Source organism: Pongo pygmaeus, chromosome 10, assembly GCF_028885625.2.
Source record: "Pongo pygmaeus isolate AG05252 chromosome 10, NHGRI_mPonPyg2-v2.0_pri, whole genome shotgun sequence".
Classification (NCBI taxonomy): domain Eukaryota; kingdom Metazoa; phylum Chordata; class Mammalia; order Primates; family Hominidae; genus Pongo; species Pongo pygmaeus.
In genome coordinates, this window is record NC_072383.2 from 49,925,223 (window position 1) to 49,937,111 (window position 11,889).

General features: G+C 54.0%; 1 protein-coding gene across 1 annotated transcript; it reads left to right on the forward strand.

Moving 5' to 3' along the window:
* The first annotated feature begins 1,004 nt into the window (after positions 1-1,004).
* On the forward strand, positions 1,005-8,337 carry LOC129009768 (keratin, type II cuticular Hb6). Its single transcript, XM_054443303.1, has 9 exons — positions 1,005-1,475; positions 2,285-2,493; positions 3,313-3,373; positions 4,133-4,228; positions 4,441-4,605; positions 4,864-4,989; positions 5,261-5,481; positions 7,414-7,445; positions 7,585-8,337. Exons 1-9 carry the CDS (start codon positions 1,107-1,109, stop codon positions 7,764-7,766), a joined length of 1,461 nt encoding a protein of 486 aa, XP_054299278.1. The 5' UTR covers positions 1,005-1,106; the 3' UTR covers positions 7,767-8,337.
* The last annotated feature ends 3,552 nt before the right edge of the window (positions 8,338-11,889 follow it).

An 11,889-nucleotide genomic window follows, 5' to 3' on the forward strand; every position in this document is an offset into this window, starting at 1 on the left:
ACAGATGCATAACAGTGGTGCTCATCCCAGACCTTCTAGGCCCTGGAGGTTACACAGAGGCCTGAGAGGACATCCAGACATTCATTCTAGGGCCTTGTGGGAAGTAATTGTGCTTTCCTGGGGCCAGTGGGCTAGTGTGTGCCCCTGAAGCCGCATGGGACACTCTGAGGGAGGGAATGCCTCCGCTCAGCCGAGGCTGGCCAATATGACCTAATAAGGTGGTCTGAGGACTAGTCTACATGCTAGTTGAATGTGCAGGTGAGGACCTGTGAGTGTGTGTGTGTGTGAGATGGTGGGTAGAAAGGCCAGCATGTGAAAGCATTGTGTGTGAGTGTGTGTGTGTGAAAGAGAGAGGGGGAGCTGTGAGTAGGAAGGCCAGCATGTGAGTGCATTGTGTGTGAGTTTGTGTGTGTATGCGTGTGTGCACCAGAGAGTGGGAGAGAGAGAGAGAGAGAGAGAAACATGTTGATAGGTATAGATAAGGGATTTGGGAGTAGGTGTGGAGGAACTGTTTCTGAGAAGGTGACTAAGTTAGAGATTCTGTAAACGTGGGGCTTTTGGGGTGCAGAAACAGGTCATCTGGTTCGGAGAAACCACCAAGTGCCCCCTAAGTTCCACATTATGGGATTCCCCCTACCAACATTCCTGGCTAGTCCTATGAGCACCGCGGACAGCGGCATCGACAATGTCAAACCCCGCAGGACAGGAAGAGCAGCAGCCCCGCCCCTTCCCTTCCATTCCAACCTGAGTCACTGCCCACTCCTTCGTCCAACGTCAGTTTCCTCAGCTGTGTATTGGGAGTTTCAGGTGGGTGTGCGGGATGTGAGTCGGTCCTTTGAAGAAGAAAACTGCAGTTTAGGGCAAAGGATCATGAACATCTGGCTGCTTCTGGGCACCAATTAAGCACATTAAGTGGGGAGCGACAGCAGCTAAACAACCCAAGCCCATAAAGTCTTCTAATTGCTCTGATCCACGTGGTCACAGTCTCCCTACTTATATAAAAGGCCTACAGAGGTGCAAGTAGTGAACGCCTGACGCCCCGACCACTGTGCTCTCCATTCGGACGTCTCCATCCTCAGAACCTCCTCTCTTCCCCAAAAAGCACCATGACTTGTGGATCTTACTGTGGTGGTCGCGCCTTCAGCTGCATCTCGGCCTGCGGGCCCCGGCCCGGCCGCTGCTGCATCACCGCTGCCCCTTACCGTGGCATCTCCTGCTACCGTGGCCTCCCTGGGGGCTTTGGCAGCCGCAGCTTGTACGGAGGCTTTCGGGCCGGCTCCTGCGGACGCAGCTTCGGCTACCGCTCCGGGGGCGTGTGCGGGCCCAGCCCCCCATGCATCACCACCGTGTCGGTCAACGAGAGCCTCCTCACGCCCCTCAACCTGGAGATAGACCCCAACGCGCAGTGCGTGAAGCAGGAGGAGAAGGAGCAGATCAAATCCCTCAACAGCAGGTTCGCGGCCTTCATCGACAAGGTGGGTGTCCTGGATCACACCCTTCCTGAACCCCCACCACCTGCACAGCTAGGGCTGGGCACTGAGGTTGGAGTCAGAGGCACAAAGACCTCTGCCTGCCTGAGATCCCAGTCTGATGGGAGAGGCACACAGACAGATGGACAGACACATACACATACACATACACATACACACACATGCACTCAAGATGCAGACTCAGCTGACAGTTCAGATAGGGGGAGCTTGTGAAGGAAAAGTGTAGCCAGGCTGCTCTGGGGCACAAGCTAGACATCAGGGAGTTGGGGGAGGGGGCATGTGACTGCTGCTGCTGAACTCAGAGGGGTTTGGGCAGCCCCAGGGTGAGAGAGTAGGGTGCACTGACCTCCAGATGACACAGGGGAAGGGCTGGGAGAGCTGAGCTCCCTTCCAGATGGCCTGTGACACCCTCTTCCTGACACCATCTCCAGAAATCCCATCTGTGATCTGAACCTGAGTACTCTGCCTGTGAGGGTTGCTGATCACCTAGTTTCATAGTGAGGGGCTAAGCCTCCACTTCTGTTCATCTGCTTGTGGGGGGGGGGGTCACTCAACTCCCCAGGGAGCAGGCACTGACACCACCCAGCCCTTGCTCCACTCCTGAGTGGGAAATCTAGACACAGATCGTGACCAGGAAATCCAGAAATTGTCTGTCTCCCACTGCCCACCTCTACTCAATCTCAGACAAGCTCCAGATTTGGGGGTTCCCATTAAAGCACCTCCCCTGCAAACCCCCAGAGGTGGCTTTGGGGCACCAGAAACCATCTGCCCCTCCTTCTCACCCCGAATGGCAGGTGCGCTTCCTGGAGCAGCAGAACAAACTGCTGGAGACAAAGCTGCAGTTCTACCAGAACCGCGAGTGTTGCCAGAGCAACCTGGAGCCCCTGTTTGAGGGCTACATCGAGACTCTGCGGCGAGAGGCCGAGTGCGTGGAGGCCGACAGCGGGAGGCTGGCCTCAGAGCTCAACCACGTGCAGGAGGTGCTGGAGGGCTACAAGAAGAAGTGAGTGTGGGCAGGAGGGATGCTGGGCACAGGAATGGGGTTTAGGTTAAATACACTGGATTAGACAATAAGAACTCCCAGGTAGGGTGAGTGGCCATGACCACTAGATTGACCGAGGGTGGCGAGGTCTTTTCCTTTGTGGAATCTTTGCCCAGACACCTGTGTAAGAGGAGGGCTGTGACTCCCATGACCTGTCTCTGTCCCACTTCAGCCTTCTCTTCCCTGAGCCACATCACCCAGCAGCTCTCCCCTGCGCTCGGTGGGGAAGAAGCCTCTGCAGGGTCCAGGCCTTCTCTCCTGACCCTCAACCCCTATACCTGTAGCACCTGTCAGATGTGAGCCCAGGGTCTCTCATGAGTGACAGGTCTTGGGCTCTGGGTGTCCCACTGCCTTGGGTGCAGGTCTGCAGGTCCAGGAGGTCCTGCAGGTCTTCAGGTCCAGGAGGCCCCATACCTGAGCTGGGATTGATACCAGTGAAGGGAGACTGGGGTTACAGGTCCTGGGAGGCCATGCTGTTTACTCCCAAGATGGGGCTGGGGGCTGAGTCCTATTTGCCTCCTGGGGGACCTCAGAGTCCCTTTGGGAACAGGACTGGGAGGTCCCAGATGAGCACTCTCCCTCCCCAGTTGAAAGTGGAGAGAGAATCCCAGACACATCCCACATCCAACCAGAAAGGACTAGGCTAGGCTGCCAGGCCTGGGCTGTGTGGAGGTGTTTCTAGTACTGCCCCTATCGCTGTGATAAAGTGTGATGTGATGGGGGCTCTGCAGAGACCTGCCCTGCCCTGACATCCCCTCTCTGCCCTCTTCTCTGTCTCAGGTATGAGGAGGAGGTTTCTCTGAGAGCAACAGCTGAGAACGAGTTTGTGGCTCTGAAAAAGGCAAGTGACACAGGATTGAGAAGCACAGATCTGTGGGATCTCAGAATGACAGGCTCTTCCTGAGGACACACAGGGGGTCTCAATCTCAGTGTGGGGTGCAATGACCTTTCCGCAGCAGGCTAGGACTGCCCAGATGCAGGCCTTTGTATGGAGCATCCAGGGCCTTGACAAAGGGTAATGACCTGGGAATATCCACCAACACCTGCCCTGGGTGAGGGGATGGCTGCACTGTCCTCTGTGTGTCCTGCTCTGTTCCAGAGGTTGTGGTTTGTGGTTGAGTTCCCTGGAGACATAGCAGATTCATTGTCTCTGCTGAGAGACAGTGCAGTCTGTCTAGCATTCTGGGGAGTCTGACCTTGAGGCAGAGACACAATCCCAGGGTCTAAGCGAGGATGGAGAAGAACCAGGAGTAGCCCTTGGGCTCTTGGAGCACTGCTGGGGGACAGGAAAGGGTCAGGGTGTGAGAGCTGGGGGTCAGTCTGGGCAGGCTTTCCGGAGTAGGAGAGGGGAGAAAGGAGAGATAAGAGGGTATGGAGCAGTGAAAGGCTAGTGAGCTGTGCCCAAGACAAACAGGGTTTGTCCTCAGAGGGGCAGAGGATGCCAGGTCACCCTGGGAAGGGCCAGAAGGGAAGGAGAGGGCATGGGAATGAGACACTGGGGACTCCTTTCCCCAGGCTTCATGGAATGGGTGGGAAGAGAGAGGAATCTAGAGGCTGGATCACCAGGGTCCTTGAGCTCCAACACTCCCCACCTTTCCAGGATGTGGACTGCGCCTACCTCCGCAAATCAGACCTGGAGGCCAACGTGGAGGCCCTGATCCAGGAGATCGACTTCCTGAGGCGGCTGTACGAGGAGGTGCGGGCTCAGGGGCCAGACAGAGACCTAGCAGCCAGCAGAGAGGAGAGATGGGGGTGGGAGTGTTGGACAGGATGTGGGTAGAGGTTGCAGTCCCTGAGGCTATGTGAGGGGGCAGGGCTGGGGACCAGAGAAAGCCTGAGGAGGTGGAGTCAGGACATGGTGGGTGGGGCTGTGTTCTCAACTAAAGTCACTGCCCTCACCTCCTGCAGGAGATCCGCATTCTCCAATCCCACATCTCAGACACCTCCGTGGTTGTCAAGCTGGACAACAGCCGGGACCTGAACATGGACTGCATCATTGCCGAGATCAAGGCACAGTACGATGACATTGTCACCCGCAGCCGGGCCGAGGCCGAGTCCTGGTACCGCAGCAAGGTGAGTGGCACAGGACGCCTGCCTGGTAGACATGGCAGTGGGAGGGATGTGAGATTATCTATTAAATAGGCTTCCTTTTCTGGGGATGCCCTAGGGATGAGAAGAGATGGCTGCCACTCTGAGGTTGGGGTGGTAGGGCAGGACTGCCATGTGTGGTTGCACAGGCTGAGCACTGTACAACCTGTAAAATCATCTGTGGTGTCCTGAATGGATGGGAGGTCCCACCCTGAGCCTCACGAGCATCTCTACTTCCCCCAGTGTGAGGAGATGAAGGCCACGGTAATCAGGCACGGGGAGACTCTGCGCCGCACCAAGGAGGAGATCAACGAGCTGAACCGCATGATCCAGAGGCTGACAGCCGAGGTGGAGAACGCCAAGTGCCAGGTATGGGGCATCTGTGCCCAAGGCCAGAGAGACTGAGGGTCTAACCATTGTCACACAGCCTATGTGTGCCCTATCTGGATCTCAGCATTCATTCTCCAGCCACTTTGTCCATGTAGAGTCCCTGATTGTGTTCTCTGTGAGTCCCAGGTGATGAAGGCAAGAGGCTCTGTTCTGAGGTGCTCCCAGCTTGGTGGGGAGCATGGTCTCATCTAGGTAAGCATCAGAGAGACCCAGGGACTCTAATCTACCTTGTTCTTTCTGTTCTCTTCAGAATTCCAAGCTGGAGGCCGCTGTGGCCCAGTCTGAGCAGCAGGGTGAGGCGGCCCTCAGTGATGCCCGCTGCAAGCTGGCTGAGCTGGAGGGCGCCCTGCAGAAAGCCAAGCAGGACATGGCCTGCCTGATCAGGGAGTACCAGGAGGTGATGAACTCCAAGCTGGGCCTGGACATCGAGATCGCCACCTATAGGCGCCTGCTGGAGGGCGAGGAGCAGAGGTGGGTCCCATAGACCTTTCCCTTTCCCAGCCCTGCCAGGGTTCTCAGCGTGCTCTGTCCTCACACTCCTGGCAGCATTCAAGTTTTGTTTCTTAACCTCCCCACCCTGCAACCAGACAGGTAATTTGTGTAAGTCCTTTAAGTATGATCTAGGCCCGTTTGAGTCTCTCATGTTCACCCAGGCACTGATCTGAGATTGCAGTCTTGTTCATCTCAGTTGAGATCCAGTAATCTGGCAGCAGGTATTCCTGTTACTGAGAAGCCTAATAAAGGCATGGGGCCAGCTTGCCTGGGTGGTGCTAATTCCCTTCCAGCTGTAGCTGCATGTGCCTCTCAGGATTCCTTCTCTTTTTCCTAGTCTGGCCTTGGCCCCATCTCCAGACCTGGGAGTTCAGATGTATCCCATAAGGACAGCTTCAGATAGATGACACTATCAACTCATGCTTTTCTATTATAGTGGCAATGAGCATCCCAAAGTGGTCTTCCATTGTGGCAGGTGGGAATGAGTTAGGCAGAGACCAAGGACTTATCCCTTGGGGCAGTTATGCCTTGCTTTCAGGATTTTTGCTTTTTTTCTTGCTTCAGAGGTGGGGGGAGTGGAGAAGACCCATTGGTCACTCAGCCTTCCTATGGCTGGAGGGCAGCTATACAGCTCCTGCTCCCAGAAGGACAATGCTCCCAGAATATGAGCTCATTCTTTGCCCTTGGTTTCTTTCCCTTAGTTGGTCAGTTGGTCTCACTCGAAGCTCCTTTTTTTTTTGTGGACAGTCAGGCCCTTGGCCCTGGGGAGAGGACGGTGAAGGTTGGGGATGCAGAGGGAGCATCTTGTGTATTTGGGAAATGGGGAACACAGGCTTGGGACCTAGAAACTAAAGTGACCACATGATGAGATTTCCACCAAACTCGAGTTGTTCCATTGGAAAGCTTAGAGGCAGGGATCTGGCTGGGCTGGGGAATTTCATAAGTGAAGAATTCTGGGAGGAGGAGTTTTCCAAATCTGAATTTGGAAGTTGGACAGACACATGGAGATGGCATTGGAATATGAGTGGCCCACTCTGCCATCACACAGGGCTCTTGGAATGAACTCAGGAGCTTTGGTGTGTGTTACCTAGGGAACCTGGGCATGGAATGATTTGATGGTGGCCGTGGCTTCTCTTATCTGAAGCTGATTTCACCAATCCTTGGCCAGTGTACTTTCAGGGGAACTCCATTTTCTTCCCTTAGGGGAAGCTGTGTGGGAGGGAAACGCGGGCTGAGTAGAAATGAGTGCCTGGGGTGACAGCCCTGCCTTGTCATTGGATATGTCCTCCCTCTGGGCCTCAGCCTTTCCATCTGCTGGATGAAAGGACGGTGGTGGGCAGTCTCTGAGCCTGTTCTAAAATCCCATTCGTTTATCCAAGAGTTTTGTATTGAGCCAGGCATTGTTTTTAGGTGGTGCAGAAAGGAATAGACAAAAATGTATGCCCTCCTGATGCCTATAATCTAATGACACCAATCAGACAGTATTTCAGAAGTTAAATCTGCTTCCCTCAAATGCACCTGCAATTCAGTCAGAGCCAACTTCGAGGTAGTGTCAGCTAATAGCTCTTAAGGGCTATGAGCCAGGCACTAAGCACTGGACGCCTCTTATTTGATTCAGTCCTCTCAAGAGATCTACGAAGTAGGTTTTCCTGATAAGGAAGCCTAGGCTGAGGTTGGCTGAAGCTGGGGTTGCACAGCTCAGAAGCGGTGGAGAGCGAGGCGCTCACAGGCCTTCTGTCTCCAGACCGTCACAGTGACCCGAGTCTATGCTGGCTCCTGGCCGAGAGCATTTCTTGCCCGTTCCTTTGGGCAAGTGCCCAGATGGAGGGTCACAGATGTCCCCCTCCACCTCAGTCACGGGGCCCCGGCGCCTTTTCCGCGGCACTGATCTCTCCACTTCTCTCCCCGCAGGCTGTGTGAAGGCGTCGGCTCGGTGAATGTCTGTAAGTATTGGGGTCCGTCTCCTCCTCCCGCTGGGCGGGTCTGGGAGCCTCTGGGGAAAGGGCGCGTGGGTTCGCAGTAAAGCCACTCACCCAGGTCGCAGCTGCGCCTGACGCGCGCCTCCGTCTCTTCCCCCTGCAGGTGTCAGCAGCTCCCGCGGTGGCGTCGTCTGTGGCGATCTCTGCGCCTCCACTACTGCCCCTGTTGTCTCCACCAGAGTCAGTAGCGTCCCCAGCAACAGCAACGTGGTGGTGGGCACCACTAACGCCTGCGCCCCCTCCACCGGGGTTGGCGTCTGCGGCGGCAGCTGTAAGAGGTGCTAGGAGGCTGCCGCCTCCGCCAGCGCCTGTCGTCGTCACTCTCCACCCAGCCAGTACCTCGCGCCACCGGAACGCGCCGCCCGCGCCGGCCTCCCAATAGCGGCCGCCCGCCTGCACTCTAAGTGCCCTCCCCACCGCTCCGCTCCGGGAGCCATCCCCGGTCGCAGGAGTCCGGGGAGGCCCCGGCGGTGCCGTGGTCTCTCTCTGTAGCCTTTCCTGGTAGTCAATTTGTTGTCCCGAGGATTCATCCTTTTCTTCCGCCTGCCTTCTGTTTTTTGCTGTATGCATTGGTATTGCCTGACCTCTTCCCCAAAGCTTGGAGGAACGGGGGAGGCCCGGGAATGTCCCTGTCTGCACGACCTGGGACTCTGCGCATGTGCTTCTGCCTGTGGAATGGAGACGCGGACCCTGGATGGTGGTTCTGTGACTCTACGAGGGACAGGCCCACGCGTGGGGAGAACATCTCCCTTCGGGGGCTGCCCGCAAGAGCTTCTGAAAAACTAATGACTCTGCTGCCTTCTCCTTTGTCTTTGTTTCACTCTATGTTTCCAATAAACTCATTGTAGCGAATCAAGCCTAGTGTCTCAGAGTCTTGAAAATGCCAGAGCCTTCCTGTGATAGGGGCTCCCTGCCAGAGCCCCTCAGGACCTGTTTATCCACTATTTTTCAGTAGCGAAAAATGACCACAGTAGGTGCTGCCCATCTGTACTTGAGCAGCCCAGGCCTTGGGGAAAACGAGAGAAGACTCAGGGAGCCAGGGAATCTTATGGGGTCATGGGTTTCTCTAGACCAGGATTTTTCAGCTTCAGCACTATTGACAGTGTGAGCTGGGTCATTCTTTGTTTTAGGGCTGTCGTGTGCATTTGGTAGGATGTTTAGTAGCATCCCTGGCCTCAATACACTAGATGCCAAGGGTCCTCCACTACCCTCTTGTGACAACTAAAAATGTCTCTAGATGTGGCCATATGTTTTCTAGGGGTTCTCAACCAAGGTGATCACTCACCGCCCCCACCCCAGGGCCTTCCTGGAGGGGAAAGTGTATGGAGAAAAAGACGGGGTGAGAATGGAAGGAAGGTATGTGAGAGAAGGGAAGTATGTGAGAGAAGCACTGTGCGGGGAGGAAGAGCCTTGGGTTGAGAGTCAGGAGAACTGGGCTTCTCATTCCGAGCCTAGATGGCCATTTGCCACATGTGTGACTTTGGACAAATTGCTTCCACCCCCGATCTTCAGCTGCCTTGGCTGTGGAATGGGGAGATTGGACAGTATTCCCAAGATCCTTCTAGCTCCCTATGTAAGATTGTGTTTGAAAGGGCTATGTTAATGCCCTTTGAGTTTGAGTGCCACTTCAGCCATTTACTAGTCTGTAACTGTAGGCAAATCACTAAGCCTCACTGAGCTTTAGTTCCTTCACATTTAGAATGGGATGATGATATCTACTGGGCCATAGGGAGGTGTTTCAGATATCTATTACACACAACAAGTCACCCACATGGAGAGGCTTAAAACAGCAATACTTTATCATGCCCCAGGATTCTGTGGGTTTGCTGAGCAGTTCTATTTTACATGATGCTGTTTGGAGGGCTAGAATGTCTGAAAGGTCCAATATGGCCAAAATCTCACATGGCTGGACTTGGTGCTGGCCACCAGCTGGGAGTTCAGCTGATATGGTTGGCCAGGGTGTATCAGTCAGGGTCCAATCAGAAGACAATAATTTGAACGGAGAAAGTTTAACATAAAGCATTATTAACCATAACAGAGATTGGCCAGTAAAAAGCAAGAACTCTAAAGACCACAGGAGCTGCAGCCATAAGAAGCAGCCCCTACCCCCAGGCCTTTTCTCCAGCATCCAGTGATAATTTCTTCTCTGGCTCTCCAGCTTTCACTAATTGTCTCCTTGAGCACATTTAGGATCTGCCTGATGCCTGGGCCCAAAGTCAATGGTACAGGTTTTGAGTTTTGTTTCAGCAGCATCTCTCTGCCAGGTACCAACTTGCCCTCCACTTATATTGCTATGTAACAAGACATCCCCAAATTTAGTGGCTTAAAACAACAATATTTTTCATAGTTGTGTGAATTTCCTGGGTGATTCTTCTGCTTCATATCATTGACTGGGGCTCTGGCACTGCTGAAAGGTCCAGGATGGCTTCACTTGTACGGTTGGCATTTGGAGCTAGCTCTGGTCAAGAGCTCAGGAGCTGATGGCAAGGGCCTCTGTTCTTCCCTATGTGCTCCAGTCCCTTTAAGGCCTCCTGGGCACAGAATCTGCAGAAGGTGCTTTCCATCAGATTCTATTGGTCAAAGCAGTCACAGGGCCAGCCCAAGATCACGGGAGGAAAAACAGGCTCCACTTTTGATATGAGCAGTGCCATGCACAGAGAGGGAGGAGCTGTTGGGGGCTCATTTCTGAAGATAGCTACCACAGGATGATTAAATGAGACAACACAAATAAGTTTGAAGTATAGTGTGGCATATAACAGATACTAAACAATTAGTGGTTATGACTGCTCTTGTTGTTATTACTATTACCACGACATCATAACAGTGCAGCATTCTCAGCCTCTGAATAGCAGGGGTAGAGTGGGCTGGTAGGAAATACTGGGAGCTGGAGGTTTGGCATCCTAGCTTTTGTCAGCAGGAGTGTGTGGCCAAGCTCCTTCAGCTTTTGGAGCCTCGGATATTTTACCCACTTAAAGGCAGGTGATAGCAGCAGCCCACTGAGTGAATGAGAGCTTCAGCTGGTGTGCAGAGAAGGGTGGATGCCATAGCACTGTTAGTCTGGGTACTGGCACTACCACACTGGCCCTATCTCAGGCTTGTCAGCACAGAGGGATCCACCATCCAGCTAGCTCACATTCCTCAGCAGCCAGCAGGAAGCTTCTGGAGAAGAGGCAGCTGGCTCTCTGTGAAGCATGGAAGGCCTCATGAATTGGCCCATAACATCTACCTCTGCAAGAGGATGGGAAAAGTGCCTGGAAGGAAGGAGGAATGAGAAATGCCCTTGGGTGAAGAAAGCTTTCATGGAATGGAGCTGGAGCTGGGGTAGGAGGGGCTATGGAGGAGGAGGTAGGAACTAAGTGCTCATTTTCAGCTTTTAGAGGCATTGGAGAGCAGCTCCCACTCTCCCTTGTGGCCTTCCTGATGCATCAGAGCTCCTGGACGGCCCCATGCTCCTTTTCCAGCTCCATCTTTATCTCTCACATACTGTTCCCATGTCTGGAGCACATCTCTCATCCTGGCTAACTCCTTACTTCAGTTCACTTCTTGCTTTCAAATGTAAGCTTTGCAGGGACAAGCATCTTTAACTATTTTTTTCACTTATAGGAACCCAAGCTTGTGTAACAGTACCTGCTACACAGCAGGTGCTCAATAATGATTTGTTGTTGGAATAAATGAGCTCCTGGTTTTCCTTTAGGTCTCAGCTTCAATATTACCTCCTTTAGGAAGTAATCAGCTTTGCCTGCTTAACAATCCTCCGGCTGTCCCAGCACCAAGGCTCAGGGCTCTTCACAGCCACCCCCTCCTTGGTGGAGAGGTGGTAGTGGTGGTGGAGAAGATGGGGCTCAGGGACTCAGGACCAGAGGCTCCAACAACCTTCTCTAGCCCGTTGAGCTGGTTGGGTGGAAGGAAGATGCGTCACCGCCAGAGGCATGGAGCCTCTGGGTTCCCCCAGGTGGCACGTCCATGACCTCCCGAGGCTGGCAGTCCTTACAGTATCCTCTTTAACCCCTGAGAAGGGAGTGTTAAACCCCAGAGCAGAAATCAGAGCCCCTTCCCAAGAAGGGCAGAACTGAAAAGGCCCCTGGAGAGCCTCTGGTCCAACCCCTCACTTGACAGGTGTTCAGGACATCTTGAGCCAGAGTAGGGGAGAAAGGTGGGGGGCAATGGGGAATAGGGAGCAGTGAGAGGCACTGAGCGATCAGTCAGAGCTAGACATACAGGGAATGGTACATTGTGTTTAAGTCTGGACTTTGTCCCGGGGACAGTGGTGACCCACTGAAAGCTCAGCCTTGTGTTTGATGACAGTCTCTTTGGCTGCTGTGAGGTGGAGCACGGAAGGGAGAAGAGCAGGACTCCAGGCAAAATGGTGGTGGCTGGGTGTGCTGGCAGCAGTAACGAGAGAGGAAAG